At 40.9% G+C, this 25,633-nt stretch overlaps 1 protein-coding gene across 2 annotated transcripts in view; it reads right to left on the bottom strand.

Annotated features, from left to right (window-relative positions):
• Positions 1-25,633, bottom strand: part of EGFR (epidermal growth factor receptor) — a 161,214-nt gene that overhangs the window by 42,732 nt on the left and 92,849 nt on the right. For both annotated transcript variants that reach the window (XM_051799428.1, XM_051799427.1), the window contains exons 2-5: positions 6,063-6,214; positions 4,359-4,545; positions 3,532-3,666; positions 1,703-1,771 (exon numbers count right to left, since the gene is read on the bottom strand). In XM_051799428.1, the coding sequence (XP_051655388.1) occupies positions 1,703-1,771; positions 3,532-3,666; positions 4,359-4,545; positions 6,063-6,214 (543 nt within the window). The remainder of the gene's footprint in view (positions 1-1,702; positions 1,772-3,531; positions 3,667-4,358; positions 4,546-6,062; positions 6,215-25,633) is intronic.

Here is a 25,633-nt window from a genome sequence, read left to right as displayed (position 1 = left end):
TGTATCCAAACTGCATTATTTCATTATTCTTGTAGGCCTGTAAGCAAGATGATATACTTTCAAGGAAACAGATTATTTCCACAACAGGCATTACCTTCTTGGATAGCAACTTCTTCATTCAACTAGAATGAATAAGAGGCACATGGTTCCATATGAACAGTGTTTTGATATAATTTTTTTCATAAGCATTAACAGGGGAATAAAGCACCTCGTCACTTTGATAGCTATTGACTAGAGCTTCCCGCTGGAAACATATATCACAGCAAATGTTTTTACTTCATACAGAATATCCCACGTTCATTTTCAGGAGAAAAAACTTTCCCACATATGGAAATGTGGGATATATTTTCAGTTGGCCACATTCTCAAATGCCTGGAGAGGTGAGCAAGAGCCTGAAAAAGGTTTCATTTTATGCACTCATCAACCTCCTGAATCCAGTGAGAGTTTGTAAATGCTGAAAGTTTGCAGGGTTGAGACCTGAGGTTTTGCAAGGCCCTGAGACAGCTGTGCAGCCCCAGCTGCAAGGAAAAACCTGGGAAGGCCTTTGTGTGTGCAGTCACTGTCCACCTTGAGAGCCAAACTGCAGAGCTGACTGAAAGAAGCTAAAGCTTATACTAAATGAAGACAGAAAAGATTTGCTCAAGTTCCAAGTTATATAGATTTGGCTTGGTATTTGCAGACAAGAAACTTAGGGTTAGGTGATTATTTGCAATGGAAAACTGAATATAGGATATTGCTTCCACTTGCCTTATGTCTAGATCAGTGGTTTTTTCACTGAACTTTTCACAAAAAAAGAATTAGAAACAGTGTATTTCCCCACTTTTTAGAGAAAAAAGAAATGATGAAGTAGTGAAACAAACTGAGATGGTCTTCCTCCTCAACCTTTACTTTAGGAAAAATAAATCCTTGTAGACTCTGAAGCACATCTAAATGGATGTTTCTGTTGCTCTCTTCATATCAGGCAAGCATCCTACCTGCACAATTTTACAGTTAAACATAGGCAGCCAAACATTTCCATTTATATATCTAAAAATGGCTACACATTTTCAGAGAGCCTTTCAAAGGTCCTCCAAGTACAGTACGTAGTGTGATTATATCCACATGAAGGTGACATCTTTTGTGTTTACAAAAAAAAACCTACGGGGATTCCAAAAAGAGAAATTAAAGTCAGTAAAAATTGGGTTACATTGTTACTTCTAAGAGTAGAAAATAATCCCAAGTATCATTAATTGGCCTGCAGAATGACTCCACAGGAAACAGCAGGAAGGCAAACAATTCACCACACAGTTACTGTGTTCTCTAATACATGGTAAAATAACCGAGCGAATAAACGCTCACAAGTGCAGATGGGAGAAAGCTGTGGGCAACACACAAGTTTTCAATGCAGGAGACACCTGCAGAATTTTACTTCCGGAAGAACAGCACATCTGCAGGGAAATCCAAACCCAAGGCAAACCACCTTGAGGTTTCCCATCCAGAAAGGGAGTTACTCGTAGGGAGCAGGCATGGCTGTCTTCCCTGTGACTACCTTTTTGCAGACCATGTCCACCCATGGTGCGCTTCAAGAAGCCCCAGCATAGCAGGATGCAGAGAAGGACAAGTGTGATACACATGTTACTAATTTGCACTTGACAGGTTAATTTTTCAGTAGATAGAAATTTAGTATGTCAGAGCACACAAGCGATTTCTTAACTAATCTTACATTTCTGGCAGTTCTGTTCACCAGGGCCCCAGCAGTGGTCTTCTGTACAGTTCAGATGGCATTTGGGACCTAAAACATGAGACAGAGTATAATATTCTGTAAACACAGAAAACAACAACATACTATGAACCACAGAAAACAATGACTTGAGATTTCCTGCTCAATAAACCAGTGTAGGAAGCACCTACATAACAATGCTCAAAAAACCTGAGAACTTAAATCCTTATCCTTTGTTCATCTCTGCTTTCCTACGTGCAGTTCTCCACCTCTACACCCTTGAACAAGTGAGCATAATACCCAGCCAGTCTAGCTTACGAAAGAGGTATACTTTTCCCAGGAACAGGAATCTCAGCTACTGCCCAGCTGGCCCTCCTGTTGGTGGGGTTTGCATGCAATGGCAAGTCACCACTGGCTTGCAGCCGGGCATGTGCCAGCTGCTCACTACAGGCCACATGTAAATCAGTGTTTCTGAACAACGCAGTTCTAAAAAGTAAACAAATCCAACTGGATTCACAGGCAACCGCCAGCTACTCCAACCACAAAGTAATTTGACTTGTCTGCTTTGTGCTCTCCTCCCATTCTCTGCCAAAAATACTCCTCAGTGTAGGACTACACTGCAGATGGACAACTGATGGAGAGGTGATAGAGTGGATGGACACCCTGCCTGACCTCAATGGTTCAGTGCTGGTTCTTTCCTATCCCTCCCTCCTTACTCTTTTCTTTCTTTCTCTTAATGACAAGCAGAGTCCCAGAGAAACAACTTATTTTAGACTATGGGGTTGTCATTAAAGTCATAAATGGCTGTCTAACCAGATTAATAGGGAATTCACTACAGTTAAAAGGCATTTCCTACTAAAGTGTTTCTTCCTGCTAACATCATGTGATTCTCCCTCCCTCCATCAACCATCAAATAGCTGAACAAATGCCAATACTTGTACAAGAGTTGATTGATTTGGTGTAAGACCAAAGAAATCCTTTTCTTTTTTAAGTTGAAAAGTTAAAGATTAACATTTCTGGGGTGTTCAGAGCCAAATTCCTGTGCTGACATGTATAGTTTGCAACTCCTTGATTACGCTTGGGCTCTGCACAAAAATAAGTCAACGCAGAAGTTGGCTATTAGCTCAGGCAATTATGCAACTGGAAGAAGATAAAGAAAATATGCTTTCCTGTCAAGTTATAGTGCCAGAAATTAAATGCTCAGAAATGAAAATAAACTCTCCTTTCTTTGAAATGACTGGGGATTTTACAAGGGACTCATAAGGCTGAAGGATTAGCTTAAGCCTACTCTAAGCATACGCTATACAAACTTCTAAATATCCCCTCATCTCCCTGCTGATCTGAAGCATCAGATTTATCTGCCTGTTTATCATTACTTTTGCAAGGGCAGTCTGTGCAGCCCAAAACAGTTGAGTTTTACAGCACACAACTTGGGCCTTAACTCTAAAAAGGCTACAAGCAACTTCATGAAGGTACTCATATGGGCTTTCTAGACCCAAGCCTTATATTGTAAACAGAAGACTGCTGGAAAGCAAATGAGTGCATGTTTTTCTTAGCTGTGTTTGATTAATACATATGTAGAGTACTGCCTCGAACCAAGAGAATCACCCCCAAGAACTTTGCTGACCTATGAGTTAACGACTGAACCAACATGAAAAATTCTATCTTAGGCCAGTGGTGCAGAAATGAAAGCACTTCCCTTGGAACAGGGTTTGTTCCCTCGTGTAAAAATTGTTGGACCACAATCCTACTGCATGAAAGATGATATGTTCATTATACTGTCTGAAGTGGAGGGGGTGAGCACAGAGCATTTTTTGTAAGTTAATACTCACAAGAAGATAAGTTGCTTGCAAATTCAAGCACTGTGAGAGGCTTCTTGCTCGTGTCAATGATGTCATTCCAGAGAACAGTGTCCATGTTGCACAGTTTGGGGTTGTTGCTGATTTTAACACCTCCATTGAGAATTTCTGTTACAGAAAGAAAAAAAATTTGTAAGTGAAGCAAATCCATAAGACTTCTGTCTCTGATCTAAAGAAACAGAAATAAAGCATGTATTTCTCCACCTCAGTCACACAATGCTAACAGAAAAGGACAATTTGCATGGCATCAGCACTCCTAACAGTGTAACCAACACCAGGCTCAGACTGATGGGTTCTGGAGACTCAGCTGCTCTTGGACGCCATAAAGATGCCACTACGTGTGGCTTTCTGCCTGGTGCCACCTCTAGGGGCCATGGCACTCAGCAGAGATGGCACTGCTGGTGTGCATAGCCAGAGACCGCGTGAGACCCTAACACACGTATCACCAGTTCCCATCGGATTTAACAGAAAATACTGACATGTATGCACTGGAATCAAATGATGCAAAATAACAAATAGATACTTCTTTGGCAGTTTGAGGGACAGAAATGAATCTCACCATCTTGTTGATGTTTTGGATTTTCTGTACCTTTCTGCAATGAGAAGTTATGACTTTCTTCACCTTTTGAAGAAGACTGGCTAGTGGGAAAGCAATCAGGAAACGACACTCAGATCCTTGTTTTTAAAGCAGGATTTGATGGCACGTGACTTTGAGAGGCAATCCAATTGGATCTGGATACCAATAAGCTAACAGTTGAAGTCTGCTTTAGAGATGCCTCTACCTCTTGCCCTCATCTCACCTGATAGCCGTTTCATTGGCAGCTGCCGGAGTCCCTGGGTTTTATTCATGTGGTAATTGGATAAAACTGCCAGGGCATAAGAGTTGTCATACAGCACATTGCCTCGGATGATCTGGAGGTTTTCTAGGGGAATGACATCCACCATGTTAAGTGCAATGAGGACGTAGCCAGCAACCTCCTGTATTGACTGAGAGAACAACAGAAGAAAAAAGGTGCTTAATCCATAGTACTCTTCAATAATCGCTTTCTACCTCCCACCCCTCCAATCCACCATCTTTCAATTCTCAGGAATGATAAACCATTTCATCTCATTAAAATAAATAGATCTGAGAACAAAAATGGACTATGTGGAAAACTTTGCCAGTTAAGCAGGTATAAACTTACCCTTCGAGCACTTACCAGGGTATCATTGAAAAGATCCAGCTTACCCCTGCTCTGTCCCCAAGCAAGGGTAAGTGGGGCTAACTAGGAGATGCAGGTAAACAGGGCAAGCATGTATGATATGGCAACTAAGTGTGATGCTTCCCTTAAATAACTGCCTAGCCTCCAAGCATTGGCAGCACAGAGATGCCATCTGATTCAGGCTTTTACATTCTCTTTTCCGCGCCCCTTTCCTTGCAGATCCTCCATTGCTCATCAGAGGGGAAGATCAGGTAAGCTTCTCATTCTTAAGTAACATATATTTACAGAACAAAAATACAAGTGAGGTACTGTTCCTGCATGTAGGTCAATTCCTGCCTTGCACTGTGAAATGTGTGCATTTCTATCTCCTACAAAAATCACCATAAATGAAAAACCCTCAGGCTACCACTTAGGATATTTTCCTGTTCTATGAAGACTACCAGTGAATTTTCAAGAGACCTGTTACGTTCCTGGGAACAGTGAGCTCCATAGTCAGGTTGTGCTTTGGAGAGAATGGCAATACCACCATATTTATAACCCATGTGTCTGAACCATTTACTGTCTGATCTTGCTTTTTACTTGCTGGTGGAGAACCTGGAGGTACCCATGTCAGACAGTGCTCCTCCCTATGCTGCGGCTGCGTTTTAGCATCCATCCCCTGTCCTTTCCTCCTCTTCCTCAGCTTGCCATAGTTACTCAGGTGCTTGTGCACAAAACAAATGTTGAGACGGGAGTAGCCCGTGTGTCAACTGCAGAGGATTATCTTGAAGATTGCTTGAAGAATCCACGTGGGAAGTTATTGCATAGGACTTGCCTGCCTGCTTAGGGTGTGAGCACTGCAGGCTACAGAGGGACTCACCACCATGGCAGGGGAAGGGGTCACTGTTTGAAGAGCACGGGAAAGGCCTCCACACTTCAAAATCTGCCATCTGTGGGTTGCCACTCACTTTGTGCTTTGCTTTGCCCAACAGCACCACAAAGTCTTTTGCTCTCTGAGAAGTAAGACAATGGGTAAGGATGCAATTGCACTTATAAATAAGAAGAAACCCATCTGCATGGCACCCATTACAGGCTGGCAAGTGCTTGAAAAGCTATTTCTCAAAGTGCCTGATTTGTATAGTAGAGTTGAGCATATCCTGCAGCCTACAGGTATGCCTAGACTGTGAGCTGCAATTGCTCTGACATTAGCTAGCTATGTTTTTTGGATCACCACAGAATTTTGTCAGTAGCTGATCCTTTGCATTTTCCTTAAAAAATGGAGTAAGATTCCTTTAGCAGAGAAGACCACAGATGAACACTAACCTTCAGGAAAGAGAGGTCACGATTGTGCTCTACGTATGTAATCTCCAGGTTGCTGAGCACCACCTCACAATTATTGTACATCCTCTGCAGGCTGGTGAAATGGTCTTCCACATGTCCCAGTTGAGTCAGCTTGTTATTTGTCCCTTGACAAACTGTGGAGAAAAGAAAAAAGCTCCATGAAGTAAAGGAAGAATACAAAGACTTGTTGCCCACTTATCTGCCCCAAATACCACAGTAAGTTAAGCATCAGTTTCATAAGAAACAAGAACGTTACATGTCATGTCTCTGATGGCAATAGTGTAGGAAGTATGCAGTGTTTCCCAGGCACTACCTGGGTACAAAGATGTACCAGAATTTAGAGCTGGAATAACCCTCCGTCACTTTCTGTTACATAAAAAACTCCAAAACAAGACTTTTGTACATAAGTAGCACTAAGTTTTCTGTATCACAAACATAACACAGTTCCTGAGGAGAGTACATTGATACAGCACAATCATAATTGTTACAGTACAATTAATACATCAATCATTACTGAAAGTGGTATGTTGCTAGAAATCCCCAAAGGCGATTTCCCTGAGGACCCATTTACATTACTGCAGGGGGAGTTGGATCTCCCTGTAAGGTCAGTGGAAGGAAGTGGGGGCTTCCTGTAGGATCCCTCAAGCTACAAATCCAGATTTTAAGAGCAAATTGAACCTCCAGGGCATACACATCTCTTGCCAGTCTGACATTTTGGGGGTATGATAAGATTCAGGAGATTTCCTGGCATATTCTGCTTTAGCACACAAACACACCTTTGTCTACTTTGCTGGTGGGGAAGGAAGAGGTGTCACACAGAGCACCACTGAGATTCCAAACATTTATAAGAGTGGGATGCAAAAATAATTCCCCACCTGAAATTATATTACTCTGCTTTATTAAATCTAGAAGAATTGATAGAAGTTATCACCACTATATTTGATTGCAATGGAAGACCAAAATGCAAATTGCGCTGAAGAAAAAACACGACACATAACCCCCCAAAACTTTGTACTCAAACAGTTTTTCCCTGGGCTATCCCTACGTAGCTAAAATGAAAACATCTCTGAGTTATGGTAATATAGAAGAAAGCAGAACAATACACAAGGCAACGTGATAAAAAACTTCACAACCCCTTCCAGGTGGAAAGCTTCAGCCCAGCTTTGCTGTTCAGTGGGAGCAAAAGGAGGCTTTTATCTCGTCATTGTTACAACGCATCCCAAGCCTGACCGCACAGCTTTCCGTAGCACACTGAAAGAATTGCATTCTTTTAACCTGGAGAAAATAATACATTGCAAAGATACTTTTGTATCATAATTCACAATTCCTAGAAGCACCAATCACAAGCTGGAACACCACTGTGTGGGGTGCTGCAAAGCAAATAACAAAGACTCTTGACAAAGCTGAAAATAAGTATCGGTGCTAGCAACACAGGATGACACTTGTTGGAAGATTTACCGAACAGCTGATGTTTTATTAGTAGGTCTCAAACCATCACAGTAGGAAAAATAACTCAATAAGCAGTGATAAAAGCACACTTACGAATCATCAAAACCATTCACTGAACATGTGCTACTTCTCAGAACAGTCAACATTAAGGAGTTACAATGATAACAGATTAAATACTCTTGGACAATGTTTAAAGCAAGGCTATTCACTCACATTCTTCAGTTATTTCTCATTACACATCTAGATAAACATTATAGTGTTTCGGATCAAACTGCTAGTAAATGGGGACAGTATAACAGGGGCTGTGAGTACACCATCTAAGCTGCTTTTTACTTCACAAGTCTCAAATGGGAAAAAGACATTTGCTTTGAATTTTTGGATTTCTTTACATTTGCTTTAGACATTCTAAGTGGGATTTTCTGTTCCAAACTTAACTATTCCAATGTGTTCATGCTTAAAATCTGTATTTGCCTTCTGCTTCAAGTACAAGGACCACAAATTATGAGCTAGAGTCACAGAAAGGTGGGGTGGTTTTTTTTGGTTTTTGTTTTTTTGTGTTTTTTTTTGTTTGTTTGTTTGGTTGGTTGGTTTTTTTTGTTTGTTTTGTTTGTTTGGTTTTGGTTTTTTTTTTCTGTGGAGTGGTCACATTTTGAAGGCAGAAAGTTAGACTAGTCTACTCTGGAAAAAGGTGTTGTTGTGGACAGAGGTGAAGAGGTGTTGAACTGACTGGAAAAGTAAAAGAGTTGTCCCAGAGGTCGTCTTGAATTTTAAACAATGTTATCCTACAACCAAGGAAAAACCCTAGTAATAAGAGATCCTTGGACAGCTAAAAACCTCAACTTGGATGCTCAGATTAGGCATCTCATATCTGATCTTTAAAATAGTGTGATTTTTGAAGGCACTCAAACACAATGCAGGTGCAGTGTAGACTTCTCACAGAAATAAAGACATGTAACTCTGTAACTCAGCCTGCTAAGGTCTTCAGGGTCCACAAATTACCTGGTGCTCTTGCTGCACCTCTGAGGCTAACAGCAAAGATCTGCCCTGATACCCAAGACAAGGCCTGATGCAAAAGCTGCAGTGTTTATGCTATGTCTGAGCTGAAGAAGAGGTGGAAGGAGGAGCCTTCTCTGGTGGCATCTCCTGGCCATCCGTGCCCCTGATTGACCTTACGTGGCTTGGCACCGGTCCGGTTGTACAACAAAACAGACCAGCTCACTGAAAAAAACCCCTAAGACAAACTGCACTCATTTGAATGTGCTTCTCTTGGGATCAGACAAGTGTTGGAGCTCTGAACCTGGGTCAGACATCTTGAGAAACACAGACTTTTTCATTGCTTATTAGGTCAAGGCTGATGCAGCAGGCAGAGGGCATGGTTACTCTTGTACTTCTCCCTCTCCCATGGGACCACTCAGTGAACCATGCGAAAGAGTTGATCCAAGCTACAAATAATGCAGGACAATAAATAAATAATTGGACAGAGGGTATTTTTAGCTCAGAAAAGCTCTTTGATTTGGTTCAGCATTGTGCCCCACGCATTCAAAAGAGCTCCGAGGATGGCAAGGAGGCAGAAGCAAATAGTGAAGAGAAGGAGCTCGCCTGCTTGTGAAGCTGCAGAGGGAAACCCAGACATAACAAGCTTCAAAGAGGCTTCAGGTTGGTCCTCCAGGATTTACTTTTTTCCTTTGTACTGTAAGTAGAGAGCACTTTCATGGTTCTATACCAAAGGTTTCTTAAGCCATATGCAAAACCACTGATCCTCTCCATCAGGCTCATCACATCTTCTATATAATGAACAGTAGACGTAGATGAGGTGTTAGTTAAGATTTGGAGAGCAGAAGAAAATGAGTTGCTTCTTTAAAGAACTCAACAGTATGTGGCTAGCATCAGTCAGACCACCATAGAGGAGCTTTCCCCCTCAGGCAAAAATTTTCTGTTTGCTCAAGGAGATACAAGGTCAATTCCCTGTTTGCTACAAAGAGATCTAAGTACATCCACAAAGTGAATTTCATCACTCCACTATTTACCAAATGAGAACCTGGGTCATAAGCTGTATAGCTGAGCAAATAAAACCCTAATCAAACAAAACAAGCTAACCCCCCTGCAGCAGTATTACTGAACTCAGGCAAAGGTGCAGAATAATTTTCCAACTAGAACACTTGGAAAGAAAAGAAAATAATATAATTCCTGCAATTTCTTTGCCTATGGAAACTATGTTCTGAAAAGATACATGCTATAATTATCTGGATATAATATTACAGTGTGAATGCCACTCTGGCCAGAGGCTAAAGCACATACAATGAGGTGCTCGCCTCGCTCCATAGAGTTTTAAGTGGGACGTGCATGCTCAAGTGGATGGAATTTATTATGATTTAACCACTATTGAGCTTGACCTATTTGCCCTCAAAAGAACAGATTATGATGCCACATACACTCATTACACACTTTCGTTTCAATGTGTAGCAAAGCCAGCACTATCCAGGTTTAGGAGTCAATGGTGCGCAAGGGTACTTGTGTGATAGTGCTGGGGGCTATAGAAGTATGTACCACGTAATACATTTTCTATGTGGGCACTTACTCATGGCTGAAGCACATTGCAACTAAAAAGAAGAGTAAAAAAATCAGGGTGACAATTTCCCTGACCAGTAGAAAAGCTGAGAACTTAACTTCAGGCTGAACCCTAAAAGATGAAAGTTTTGCTTTTATCTGTAATGCTAATACAGCCAATCTGGAAAGTTTTGACACAGAGAGGCCATCCCAAGAGGCTGCTGTCTGAAGCAGTGCTGAGAGCAGGGCTGCATGCTGGGAGCATGGGGTTCTCCTGCCCCAGCTTGCATGATCTACTGGATCCACAGAGCCTCAGCCACCACTTCTGCGACATGGAGGCAACCCAGAAATCTGCAGGGCTGCAGCATGGCATTACCACCATGAAGCATTTAAATTCTATGTCATACTGATTTTAGCAAACATGCTGCAATTCCTAAATGCTAAAGTGATGCTGATCTTGCATCAGTTACAGCATTACCTCAACAGACAGCCTAAAAAAAACCCAAAAAACCACCAGATATTACTCAAATGTCCCAAATGCTGCATAAGGCAGCAGCAATCAAAGGCCTGAGGAAAGAGGCACACTATACCAATAGATGCAAACTTGCTGAACTTTTGCAGTTATGAAGAGTGCAGGGTTGGCTGTCCTGGATACTAAAATCCTTTGTGTGTCCACAGCCATGCTTACTAGTCTCCTTCTCTGTCACAGACTTGGGACTTAAACAAGTACTTCTAGGTGATGCAAACAGGTTTATCCTCTGCACTCTCTTGCTTCTTGGTCATATTTTTCTTGTGAAGTCCAAAGTAGTGAAGTGAAACCAAAGCATTTCCTAAATTGGCATTTTCCCCAAGTGATGGTAGGGAGATAGAAGGTATCCATCCAGCTGTAATGCTAAATGACTATATTCTCCCAAATCCATACAAGCTCAGATTAAACAAAGCAGTCCCTGCAGCAATTGCCCTGATACAAATAAAATCTGTTTTCATCTTTTCCCCAGAAAATCTCTGATTACTTAAGTCCCAATCCTGTCAGGCATATTTGCCCCAGACTTGAGAAAAACCCCGGAGAATACTTTGAAACCAAATTATCACCAATCCCTAAATCATCAGCTGTTTCTATCCATGCTTAGCCTGTGTTAGTTTCCCCGCAGCTCTGACAGACATCAAAATAATAACTCACAAAGGCAATTTCAGAGATATTCAAGTCCATTTCCATGCTTCGTATAGAACTATATATGCCCTGATATGACAAATTTATATGCTTCTTCTGCATGTTTTCTAGTCATTACTGACAACAACACAAAACTTGGAGATAAGAGATATTTATTTAATCGGCTAGCACATATATAAATATTTCTCTCTTGCTACTTGTTAGCAGTAATTTCACTTTTGATATTTTTAGGTATTTCATGGAAGAGCGGTACAATCCTGAGCATTTGGTCCAAAGCTGCCACTGAAGGCCTGGGGAGATAATGCTACTCAGTATAGTAAAATCAATGCTGCCCACAGCCAATTCACCTTTACCACAGTACGGGGGGGGGGGAAACAACTTTCAAGAGAACTGGAATATTTTTGTAAGAAATATTGCTCAATTTGGGTCTGCATGGGCAATCACACCATCCCAACCCAGTCGGTTAGCCCCTGGGTAAGCCCTACACAACACACAGGGGATCCTGGTCATGCCCGGCACCTCCACACTCTTCCCTGGGAGAAAAACTGTTTGTCCCTTATGACAGCTGCCACTGACCTTCATCTAGCAGGGTCTCAGAAATTAAATGAAGATGCTTGTGTCATTCAAGCATAAATATGCACATCAGTTAAAAGGGCAGGTCCTGTATATCAAGTATTTTTTTTAACCAGCTTCAAAGCATACCCTTACAGCTATCAAACAGATCCACATAACCTACTGCAGAAACCAGTGAAGGGCAGCTACTACAGTCAAATGGTCAAAATAATGGCATTTAAGGTTACAAGAAAGTACTAGAGCAGACAGGACATTTGCCATCGTGACTAACCTGTTTCCCGATTGAAAGAGAAAAAAAACATGCAGTGGTTTCCCTAAAGAAAATGAAATATCAGAGGTTGGAAAAAAAAAGGGGCATTATGTTATATGTGATCAACAGTTTAAATATAAACATTTCTTATATTCACAATTTCCTCAACATGAGAGAGAGAAGGGATGGAGAAACTGGAAACCCAGTGTTGCTGGGTTGAGTGTGTTTAACATAATGGGAGGAAAGTTCACATGACACAAAAAGAAAACCAAATCTGCTGCAATGTGCTGTGAGAAGTTATGAAAAGGAAAGCTAGGAAACAGGTGAGCACAAACAGTGCTCAGATGCAGGTAGATATTTTCCCTTGAGAACAGTAGTTGCAAACCCATACAATGCCTAAAAAGTCCATTTTCAGCTTAATGACAGCAGCATTTGGGCACTGGAAATTCTTCTGCAGAAGATAATGATTTTTGCAAATATTCAAATACTTTAATTTAAAACGTTGTGAAAAACAACCTCATGTGGCTGTAGGAAGTCCCTGCTCAAACAGTGTGGTTTAGAGTAATGCAGTTGCTGAGATTAATTCCAACTTTTAGACACACTGGGACCAAAACAATGGCAGAGCTCTTAAAAATACTTAAATGGAAACTGTAACTGCATAAGTGACCAAAACTAATGCCATAGTTGAGAAAAAGAATATGCCTTAAGGAAAAGCTTTCCCAGATGGTTTTTGATTTCCATTTACTTGACAAAAACAACTTTTCCAGCTAAATGTAATTTTAGGTTTGCCTTGCTCCAGTTAGGATTGGAGACCTGCCCTTCAGTGTCAAAAGTCATGTCCTGAATTGCAAGGGATAGAGGCAGCATGACAGTTGGATGGTCTGATTCCTGGTGAGTGCCTCTGCCTGAAAGAATAAAGAATCCTATACAAACCACCTTGCTCCTGAGTGAAGACCTTGCCAAAGTCACAGTATTTCTGACAACAAGGGATTCAGCCTTATTAATTCCCCAGGCTGCTTTTTTTTATTTAGTAATATTTCTATTTTTCTTCTCTGTTGCCATTTTTTAATTCAGTGTGTATCTTCATTAATCCTTCAGATTAAGGCCAGACAAGGATGTGCTGAAATCAGTCTTTCCACTGGCTTCAATGTGAACTGGATGGGGGATTAAATTCTTCTCTCACTGAATCTGGTGTAAGTTTGCAGCAAGTACAAGGACAGAGAGGGCTAGCCTGGAGTTTAAGCTTTCCCCTCTGAATGCCCAAGGATGGAACCGTGGGATTTTCTGCAAATATCAGCAGAATTTCAAGGAAACGGGAATAGTCACCTTGCAATTTTCTACAGTTTGGGAAAAGGTTGATTTCTAAAGGTAAATAATAGATGGGAATTTTGAGATGGGGCATTTCTAGTGGAGTACTGAAAGATAACCTAGATTTAGACCAGTTTTCTTCACATGGCTTTGTCAGTGATCTGTAAGAAGACGTCAAATCACTGCTAAGGATGCCTGCAGATGACACAAACATTGCTGCAGTTCTAAATATCAAAGAGGGACAGATGACCTGCACAGGCTGGTTTGTATAATTTAGGAAAATAAGCTCTCTGAACAACATTATTTGAACTATAGCCAAAGGCAAGGTCTTACATCAAAGACTGCAGAACACATACTAGATAGAAAATGGGGTGCTGGGATGCAACTGCCCAGAAAAGGACTTGGGGATAGTACGATGTGACCAGTGCATTGCTTGATGCAACAGAAAAGAGCAGCCACCGGGTGCATCAGTGAGAAAATGTCGAGTGAAGGGAGGTAGAAGCTGGCATTAATCTCTGGCTGTGACTGAGTGGTGGCCTCGCACTAGAGGGGTCTCCTGCCCCTGCAAAGCAGATGTCACCTGGTGCAGTTCCCACTCCCAGTGGTACCAGGATGCTCCACTCAGGCTTCAGCCTTTCTCCAAGCTACATTTCAGTTCATGTCCCTGACATATGGCCAACGGCTAGTGCACTAAGATTTGCCTTGAGTTTTGTAGGCTATTTATTCAGAATGGTGGCTAGAAAGTCAACCTCCCTAAGATGTCCTTACCAGCAGTTGGGGTGCTGCTGGCTGAGTTGTTCTTCCCACTGGCATCCTTTGGAGAGGCTGCTATAAAGGTAACTAAGAGCTTGTATGGGGCTTTCTCTTTTGAGTTGTTGCTCAATTAAAGGCCAGATCTATTACAAATGCAATTACTAGTGAACTTAATGAACAAGCTATTCCTACTGTTTATTAGTGAGGAAAAATCAAGAATAAGGGAACTTCATATCTTTCAACCCCTATGCAAACATATGCACATATTTATACACAAATGATAATGACTAGTTTATAAGTGTTACACACAACACTTAATAAATTTTGTGCAGAAAACCACACAGGCACTTTCCCTGCCCTTTTAACCACCTTTACAGAAACTCAGGCTATAGTGATGCTGCTATTTAAAGTCGACATGGACTTTGAGGTCACCCCTCAGAAGTTTCTCCATGTGAACCCAACAGCGCAGGGTGATGAGCTTGGCCCTACAAATCTAACAGGAGCAGGATGGGCAAAACAATGAGTTCATGCCATACCTTGCCATTTTTAGGCACACAGTTCCCTGTGTACAAAAAGCAACTGAAGATGGATGCTCTAAGGTGCAAAACGTGGCTCTTCAAATCAAAATGTCAACCACAGCTTAGGTATCCAAGTGGTGTACAGCACAGGGAAACACCACTAAGTGCTATGGAGAGGAACAAGGCTTTGGGAATCACTGTGGAGGAAATTAGAGAACGGGGGAAAGGCAGATTTGGTAGTATACTGATAATGCTGGGTGGAAGTTTTGCTATCCAACTTATTCTGGGTCCTACAAGAGAAAGCATTGCTCGTGCCTGTGTTTTAGAACGGTGATCTTCACGCTCCGTGAAACCTACATACTGACCAAAGTAAGTTTGTCAGGTACTGTACTCGTGTACCCCAAACAAGACCACACAAGGGGCAACAGACCCTAGTGTCAGCCCCAGCAGGCTCTGTGCGCTCCAATCGTTTGTTTCCCGCAAGGATGAGTCTACCAGGTAGCACAGGCCCTGGCTAACAGTCCATGGCTGCAGCCCTCCTGCCCTCCGGCTTCACACACTACAAACAAAGTAATATTGCTGTGCTGGGCAGACCTCTGGAGCGTGAGAAGGACTGTCATGCAGCCCCATTCATATGAGGTTCAAGCCCTGGGAAATGGCCCATAGAAATACAATGGTTCTGGCAACCACAGGGAATTTCTGTGTTGCTGCAAGTGGTGTAAAGATCTGTACAGAGCACAGCAGCAAGGGGCCAAGAGACCTCCAACAACGGGTATGGCTCACCAAGCCTTGAATCTGGTGAGATATGTGTGAAAGGGCTGTGGCATCTCAAGACCTACAACTGGATATCTGGGAAAACAAGTGGATAGTAACGCATAAATAAGTATTGTGTTCCGGGGTCTAAAAAAGAATATGTTCTTCATTGTTGTTTGTTCTGGCAACATCTACAGAGCAGTAGGATTTTACAGCACAATAAAAAGAAACTGAAGATGTGTGCCCATGAAAATGTGGGACCAGTTGCTAGTTACATCACCACTGAATTGTTTAAAATTGTTTAAAAATGTGTTGAGAAATGAGTGTTAAAGGCATTAAACTACACTGTGAACATTTTAGCATGTGGGATTTCTTAAAACATTGTAATTGTATATTTTAATTTGTGCCTTCCAATGAAAAAAGTCATATGTTTTTCTTTATTTATATTAAATCAAGTCTTATGTTGCAGTAAGATGTGGTGTTCATTCACGTATTTCTGAATTCCCTGAGGTGTAAATTCTATGTGAGCACTCACACACTGGCTCAAAAAGGGCAAGAGAAACCACTTACAGCTGATTCCAAGTAGAAGACTAAGAGCTTGCTATTATGAATGTAACACATCCTTATTTTTTGACCAATAAATATAGGATTAAACATACACATATATATGTATCTCTCCCAGATAAGCAGACTGACCTCTCTAGAGACTGCAACATATGTGGAGAACTGCTGGAAACACAACAGTAACCACACATGTTTCATTGGCTGCCTTGAACTGCCTGTGCCCACCTCCACGATAACCTCATCTACTTCTGTGCGTGGTTCTGTTCACTGAAGACATGGTAAGCACTGCCAGCAACCACAGTGAATGCTGCATCGAGCCTCTGGGCCTGTATAGCTGCATCACTACCCCACACTTCCTCTGAAGCTGGTTCCAGCCTCCTATGGATTCAACTTGGAAAGCTACAGGAAGAAAGATCTATGCCCCAAAATTCCCTAGGAGACATCTTGTCCCTTAAGAACGAGATCGCCTTCTCGAACAAGACTAAAACAAGATAAAAACTGCAGACAGGACTAAGATAAATAATATTTACTGCTTCAAACAATAAAGGTACTGTTAAGTTTCTAAGTAGCAAACCTCCCGTCAGCTAACTACAAAGAACAAATAAAAGCTGATAAAAAGCTTTAAAAGTTTGTCTTCGGCTACTAGGTGTTCATGGGAATAAATGCTAACACATTAGACTTCCAGCCTAAATTTAGATATTTGTGCATGTTGACAAGAAAGCAAGTTAATACATGCTGCTGGGTTTGAAAGGCTTCCAGTAATATTTTAGTTTAAAGGAATAGCAGAAGAACATAGTAGATGTAAATGAGTTCTGGATCACCTTCTGATCTTTATTTAAGCCTTGACTAAAACTCAGTGGAAAGACTGCTGTTGAAATGAATGGGATCTGAATCAAGCTCTTATTACACTTAATTTAACTGTGTGAAATTTAATAAATGAGGTAAATAGACTTTCTACCACCCTTTATTCTGGAAGGAGGAGAACTGCAACAACATTTTGAAAGCACAGCTAGAAAGCCACAAAATTATTTAACGACACCTGGGTAAGTTTTGAAGATGAAGACCAATTTTTCTTCAAAAGTCTGGGAAGAAAAAACATTGAATTTAGTCATCATTACTATAAATGTTGCATGTTATAGCAAGTGGACTGTTTTTAGAGTTTGTCTTATTTAGCAATAGGGAATCTCAGCCACATTTAATGCCAGAGTTCAGTTTTATGAAGAAATGTAAACAAGTTTGAACCTTTTAAAAGGTACTTGAAATGCATGATTACAGTACATTATATGCTGTTCAAACTCTGAAAAAGTTCCCTGTCCATCTCAGGATTTGCATGGTTAATGTCTGTCAGGCAACCTGAGCTGGAAGGAAGGTAGTCTTCCTCATGTTCTTTCACCTTTTCAGCAAAGCAAATGCTCCATGGCTCCATTGCAGAAATTCCGCAATCTGAACCCTAGAAATACAACATTATATTGGATAAAGCTCTGCTAATGCTCTCAGACTTCTGTCATCATCATGTCCATTTCCACAGGTCACAGAGAATGAGATGGTGGGGTTTATCTTTCTTTTCTTTTGTAATTGCTTAGAGAATAGGCCCCAGGCACAAGCTTTATGTATCTCTGACTTGTCAAAACACTTCCTCCTTCTTATTTTTCCCCAGCACTTGAAAAGAAACATTTCCGTTTCTGCATAAAGTATTTGAGACCCACATACACAATGTGCTGAACACAAGCCTGTAAAAAGCAACTGTTACTTGTGGCAGACTTCTGAGGACCCCTTATTTATCACTTGTCATTGAAAACACTAATACAAGAAACATATTAAAAAATGGGTAAATGAAATTATTTTCTTTCTTCGGGAAAGAACAAAAGACCAGATTTATCAAAAGGCTGCACCTTATATTAAAATGTGTGTCTTTTTAGGTCACATTATTGTTTCATATACACTCAGAATTTATGGCTCTTTAGTTGTGAGCAGTTCAAAATCGTTATGAAGATGACTGCAGCTGCTAGATTTGATTTTGCAACTCCTCTGTCCCCAAAGTTTGAGGGATGGTACCGATTTTATCTTCCTCATGGACCTGTTCTAAGCAACAAGACAGGCAAAACAATGCACAGCTTTCTCAAACACAAAAAAAACCCCTACATGCAAATATGAAAATCCAGATGACATGCAGATAAGGATTTAAAAAATTCCACCCTTACATAAATGCCACAAACCTGCTTTAACACATTCCACACCCTGCAGAAAAAGTTGCCTGAAAGAAACTGCTCCATCAGTTTAGTCAAGAGGGGAATAAACGTCCCCTTGTACACAAAAAGTTGGTAAATCAGCTACAACCTAAGCTGCAGCACAGAATGTGAAAATGTTATCGGTAGCAGCCATTTGGACTGTACTTATCTTTGCCAAAGATGTCTTGAAGGGGGAAAAAAAACCCAGAAGCTTTTTACTAGTGCAGTGAAATGCGTGTAGAGACATGAAAGAAGCCTGACTGTAAAACTGATCTCATTCACTCCTGTTCCCATCTGCTCCTCTGTTCCTGCAATGTTTCTTCTGCAAAAGATTGCACTCAAGTGTTTTGATGGATGGAGAGGTTTGTGTAATCCACTGGGTTTGGGGTTTTTTTTCATGTTTTTTTTTCCCACTACGACTAGAAATAATCAACTTTTGTCTTTTAATATATTGCAACATGTTGGAGACTCATTGCTGTACATGGGTCCCTGGTTTGGCTTTTTTTGTTGCTGTTTGTTTGCTTGTTTGTTTCCTAGAAGAGAATGAAGGGAAACAGAGCCAGGAATATCCCAGTTCCTGCTCCACCCCAGAACACTCCAGCACCAGCATTACTGCTGTGTGGCATCTCGGCAGTGTTGCATGAGTGCATACAGCCAAATGCACACAGCATGTACATGTTTATCACTCCAATGCTGCTAGGATGTCTTACACCTTCCAAAATACAACAACAACTGCCTAAGAAACCCACCGCGGTTTGTGTCTCCTGGTACCTTGCCTTCAACTTCTTGTGGGTAGAAGTTTCTTTAACAGCAAGAAAATTAAAATCACATTCTACCATATGTCTTGTGCATCATGTGGAGGTGCCACATTTTTCTCTAGCCCATATCTTAGGTGGAAATTCAAAGAAAGGAAGAATTGTTAGAGTAGCACCCTCTGAAGATATTAGAGGTAAGCAGTGTAAAGATCTGAGATCCACTACTCCAAGAATTTGCATGCTTGAATCTTCCAAGGACTTTTACGGAGTACTAAACTATCAGGGAAAAAAGTTATGTGAGGTAGGCGTTTATGAACCTCAGTTCATTAAAAATAAATGAAAAAAATCACACTTAAGTTTTCCACAAAATGACATTAACTTCAGAAGTATCTGGCTTTGGCCACTGCAACACAGAAAGTTTCCGACCGTGCAGAACAGTTGCCTTCTGAGCAAATGGGCACGTCACACAGCCAACCCTCCTGCTCCATTGAGAAGCTGCTCCCTGCATTGTCAAGTATCTTTTGATAAGCCTTACTAAAACCAGAGCCACCTTATCTGGGAAAAATGACACTTACCAAGTTTTTAAAGCTGTAGGTCTGTTTGTCTGCCTTTGATGCATTTGCCAGTCTTCCATCACTATCTATCAGTTCATGCAGGAGCTGCAGCAGCTCTTGTGAGCCCAGCAAACAACCTCGCTACAAGTGATGAAGTGCTACCAGTTCCAGAGAACAGAGCAGCTCTGTGTGTTAGCAGCTTTGTGTTGCTTTCATCTTTACCCCCCAAAGCCTGGGAACAAATACTCATCTTGAACAAATCAAGTTATTTCTTCCATGGGCTAGGAAATAAATTTCGAAGTGTTGAATTGGAGACTACATTGGTTGCATGGCCAGTCTTGGAAAAATAAAGCAGAACAATCTTCTTCCTAATACTAGAAGTAAAGGTCTGCATTACAAAACCTCGATGCAAAGAATTTAAAGAGATTTTCCAAAGTAGGAATAGGAGTTTGGCATGCAAATTATAGAGCAGTGCTAGTGGGAGATTTCCATCAGCACTGTCTAATGAAAATCCTCTCTTTAAGATGGATCAAACAAGGATGGAAGTTCTGCCACTGAGAAGTAAAGTTTCCAAAATCTACTATGCCTCCGCGAAGGAACGAGAGCCCAAATTTTGCCCCAAATGCCAAATTACTGTGTTGATATCAGTGTTTCATGAAAGCATTTCAAGAGCTTGTCTCACTCCAAAATGACTTACTTCACTTGCATTGGTCTACAGTACCTCTGAGCAGTATCCTCATTACTAAGCAGAGCACAACACAGCCTTAAAAGTAATAGTGGTAGAAAAAAAAAATGAAAGATGGGCTCAGAGGAGACAGAAAACAGCTGCTGGTAGATGCATTACATTTAGCTTACAAGCTCCCCAAAAGTTCTGGTACAGGAGCTGAGCAAACCCATGGGAAAATCGAGCTTGTGATCTGAATATGTTATACAGCTACAGGATGTCTCTGCTGTCACCAGCTTTCCTTTTATGAGAGAAACTCCGATAGAAGCAGTTTGTGTTTTAGCTCTTGGATCCCATAAATAAAATTACTGAGTTCTTTCAGACATATGCCAAAATAAGTTTCCATTAAAAGTCTCAAAACAGTCTATGGAAAGTTTCTGCTACGATTTGCTGAACTCTCCCAGTGAATGGCAATACAGTTTATCCTTGCGGGGAAAAAGCTCTGTCTGTGTGTATCTATTCTGGATAACGTGCTACTAATACAACCCAGAAAAGAAAATGTGGATCTGATAGTAGCTCAAATGTGGTGATTAGGGTGTTGCTTTTCTCTCTGCATGCTGGAGCCCACAGTTCCAAGGAGGAATCTCACAACCCGTGCAACTGCACTTCGAGTGATATGACTGACACACTGCAGGATGCTGGGACACAGCAAATTACTGGCTTTCTGAAACCTCAGGATTGAGGTGGCACTCTTGAGAGGAAAAGCCAAAACTGCAAACACATTCTTACCTGTTCCTAACAACATGTCTTCAAGCATGCAAAATTGTCTGCCTTTCTTTTTCCACTTAAGTGCATTTATTTAAAAACTTGACTTTCCATCAGCAAGGTATAATAAGTTTTACACTTCAAGAATACAAAACTCATAAAGTGGAAAATCTGTATTGGCCTAGGTCAGTGACCATGTTAAAGATGAAGTTGCTGAAGTTGCTATTGCTTTGGAAAATTTTGCCTTCTTTTTGGTTTTAAACAATTTTTTAGATTTAAATTTCACTATAAGTAATCAAACCCTATACTACAGAACTGGAAGTCCATCTCCTGTTGGAAAGCATTTCAGCGTGGTTGTTATGTGAAAACTTACAGAGAGGCAACAGGATTTCGAAAGCAGTGAATAAATATGCACAACTCTCAGACAGAGCACTGGAAACTTTTTTATTTTCCTGATTTTGGTAAAGAGATGCTATTAGGTCTCTGTGGTTATTAATGCAAAAGTGTACTATCTCATGCATTCCAAGGCATCACTTGAAGTGCTTCCTCACCAGTGATTTTCAGCCCGTGTTCTACACCACCCTGGAAGTCCCTGCATTATTTTCATGCCCATGAAAGGTAAATAATGAAAAGCAGGTTTATATTCTCTAGAGAGTACCCCATCTCCCTTGGAAATACTGAAGGTGCCTGCATATTGAGCAATGCTGGAAACCACTTGTATGCATAATCCTATTCCAAATGTACTGTGAGCTCCTTCAAAGCAACTCCTACCACCGCCTTACTCCCCACAGCATTGCATATGCATGCACACACATATATATATTTATTTTTTTAAACATATATAATATTTAAGTCACCTCTTGAAGCCACCAGAAGTCTACTTGAAGTATTTACAAGTTGAGACTAAACTTGCAATTCTTGGGCTTGGAAGACAAGTGTAAATTCTCATTTCGTAGACAAAGAAAATGGATATACGTAATTATGATTAAGAATAGAAAAGTGAATGTAGGGAATAAACAACTTAGTTGCTAGAACATCAGCTCTGCTTCATTTAATCATCACAAGCCCCTGGCTTCCTTGCTCATTGACCCCATCAGTACTGCCTCTCCATGAAGGCACATGGCTGCACAGCTACCACTGCTGCACTGTGACAGTCCCATTCCCACCACAGTACCTACACTCCTCTGGAGTTTGATTAGACATAGAGAAAGCATGTTTTACTGTCAAAAAGGCATTGCTGGGCATTTTATCATTGCCAGACAGTGATAAATGTTCTTTATCCCACTTCAATACATCTCTTGTTCAGGAGTCAGATACATGAGCAGACTGCAGGGGTGAGGTGACTCTTCAGTTTGCAAGAGTGGAAATGAGCAATAGGTGAACAAGCTATTCACACCTTTTTGAGTTGATATATATATAAGATTTCTGAAAGGAAATAGTGCAGTAACTATATCCTAATCCTGCCTCCCACTCCTAACATGAAGCTTCAAGTTTTGACCTGCATAAAGAATTTAACATCTTCTGAAAGCACAAAACCATACTTGACCCCAGCACCAACAATTCACAGGGACCAACGGTCTGGTTTTGGGAAGCAAGCAGTACACCCTGAGGGGTCATGCCCCTTTCCCAGTGGGTCCCCACCCCAGCCCAGAATTGTGCAGGGCGTACAGCTCTCAGCACAGTGCTGCTTATCCAAAGCTGTGCTCCAGCAGCCTTGGCAGATGTTCCTCAGGGTTGCCCTGGGGTAGAGGGATGGTATAAGCATTGCACACAGATCTCCAAGCTCTCCCCGAGCATAAACAGTGCCCACCACTCTCCCATAAAATCTTGTGTGCTAATGCACAGACCCCTTAAACAAATAAACAATCCCAACCATGCACATGCTTACATGAGTCTCCCCATGGAGCCACCGTCATTTCTTCTTCCCTTATTTTCAAGGAATACATGTAATCAGCTTTAATTTATACAGACCAATTAGAGTTTTTAGATCAGATGAATAAACACCCCTCTAATTGTGTAATGAAAATTCCAATGTTGAAGACACAGTAAGTTAGGAAGTGCTCTGGAACAGTTCAGAAGAACAGACACTCAATACATTTTATAGCTATATATGAGAACACATAGTTGACTGTGAGTGAAAAATAATGCTGTCTCAATTTCCACAGGAGTTTATCATCACATAATACTGTAATATCCCAGATACTATACCTACTTCCTTGCTATGATATGAAAAGCTTCTTTCCTTGTTCACTAATTGGTTGGAAGAAAGGAGGGGGGAAGATACCGGGGGGGAGGAGGGGTGGTGTGGGGGGTGGTGGTGAAGGAGAAATGTTCTGCTATGACAACCACCCAAGTTAGTACATTAATTATTTTTTAGCACTGTCATGTAACAGTGCTAAATAAAAGCAGTCAGCATATTTATCAGTGACTTAAAAATGTACTTTATCCTCTGTGGCACAATATCATGACTCAAAACAAAGATTGAATTCTTCAGTCAGTGTTTTTTCCTCTAGGGTCATGCTCCTGTCTTGATTAGGAAAATAGTTAAGTTTTTTGTTTGTTTGTTTTGGGTTTTTTGTTGGGGTTTTTTTTGTTGTTGTTGTTGTTGGGTTTTTTTGAGGAAAGCACAGTATTTTCTTTAGTTCTGTTGTGAGATATTTACTACTGAACTCATGCTACAAATATATGACAGAGCAATAAAGACAATTTAATAGCCTGGGAATCTCTTGCTCAAGAGGACTAAGAGGTCAAAAGTTATGGCTTTGACATATAACATATGCCTTCTGAGTGCCTTCTAATTGCAGGAAATGTTTTGATTTCGCAATCTTACAAATATTCCTGAAGACTCTGAGGTATTTCTCAAAGTGATTTACTTATGTAGGATTTAAAAAATGGACACTTCCTCTGGCCACCTTATATTACCACAGAGTGCCTTCATTAATGTGTACTTTAAGAGGCCATGGACAGCTATTGAGGTATTTCCCCTCCTGGAAAGGGACTGTAAAAATTATATTGTATGCAAAGCACTGCAGATGGAGGAAGAGATCACCATTGTTATGCTAGACATAGGACAAACAAATATCAAGTCCAACTGTACTGCAAATATACACAAACCCTACCAATCCCTGCCCCTGAAAGGGCAGAAGACCCGCATCATGCCACAAGCCTACCATTCCTACCAACTGGGTGCTGCTGACTCACTCATGATGAGAAAAGGAAGCAAGAGACACAGCTGCTTTCAAAGGACTCACTGGTGTGAGCTGTCACTGGACCCTGCGCAGTCAGTGGGTAGAGATAATTAAACCTAGAGAACTATTCATTCCTTCTGCACAGGATACCACGTCCCTTTATTTGCAGACAGCTAAAGATTTCAATACAGACACAGCACAAATCATATTTCTCTACAAACACCTGGGTAATAAGACCTAACTTGCCTGTGATTTATTAATTTAGAAACAATTAGGAGACTAACAGAAATGAATGGCACCAGTGATAGCTATAAGCAAATTACTTACCCATTAGAACTCATAGGGTCATGTGATGTTTCTATAGGTTGCCTGTGCAATGCTCAGCTGTGCCATGCCACACCCCTCTGGAGATATTTGGAGCTCCTGGGAGGCAGTGGGGCTCTCTGACATTTCTAAAATTTGCTTCTAAATGTTCACCCTAAACTCATGCTCTAGGTTTCAGACTATTTATATAAGTTTCACTAGCATTGTTCTTTACGTTAAAGTAGCTTGTTCCTCAGTCTGGTAGTATCTCCAATGCATATGCCATGTCTAAGATTAATTTGATTCATTCAACTCTCTTAGCCCTGTTTCCTAAGCCAGTGTATTTTCCCTGATTTTTCTTTTATTATATCCATCCAGTTAATATCCATCTTCCATTAAACTGGGGACCAGAACTATACACAGTATTCCTGCCAAGGACTTAGCAGTGTATTGTAAATGGCATTAATGTTTTATCACTACTGGGACTTTCTGCACAGTGTATCCTTATTTTCTTCATACACACAAGGGCTCCCCTGTTCTTTGACATTAAAACAGAGTAAGTATGCACTTTTGGGTTTTATGCAACTTTAACTTTTGTTCCATTTCTTAGCATCCTCCAATTCTATTTAAAAGCCATCCAGATCTTCCTCTTCATTCTTAGTATCTTTCAGCTCTCCATTGTGAAACCTTGTTGGAAGAAGCGTCCTTACACCAAGATCCTTAATGAAAATATTTAGACACGTCCCAAAAACAATCCTTAAGGATACCCAGTAGATACCTGTCTCCCCATCTTTTTTGATACAATCTGTTCTGTCCTCTTTAATCAGCTCTTCATCCAAGTTTAAACTCTACTACTAAACTTCACCTCCTTCAAGTTATGTAGTAACTCCCACCATTTCATTACTTGGGTTACTGAAGTTCAAGTAAGTAATTATCTCCACAAAATGAAACAAAAGCAAAAACCCAACCATCTCAACAAGAAAGACAACCTGGGAGGATTGATCTTTGCTAATACAACTAAAGCTTTTGACTAGTCTCCCTTTACTTTATTAACTTTAATTTTCCTTTCCTTCAAAACACTTTCTGAAGCTGAGCATGATCTCAAAGGCTGAATAAAGGTTCTATAGCTATGAGGCTTTCTTCATTCCTTGAAAATATGGGGACCTCATTTTATTGCACAGACACATAGAATCATGATTGCCTGATGACA

Source organism: Manacus candei, unplaced genomic scaffold, assembly GCF_025592945.1.
Source record: "Manacus candei isolate 608988 ecotype Guabito, Panama unplaced genomic scaffold, ASM2559294v1 h1tg000049l, whole genome shotgun sequence".
NCBI classification, from domain to species: domain Eukaryota; kingdom Metazoa; phylum Chordata; class Aves; order Passeriformes; family Pipridae; genus Manacus; species Manacus candei.
Note: the sequence above shows the minus strand (reverse complement) of the source record. Positions and strands in the feature narration are given on the sequence as shown.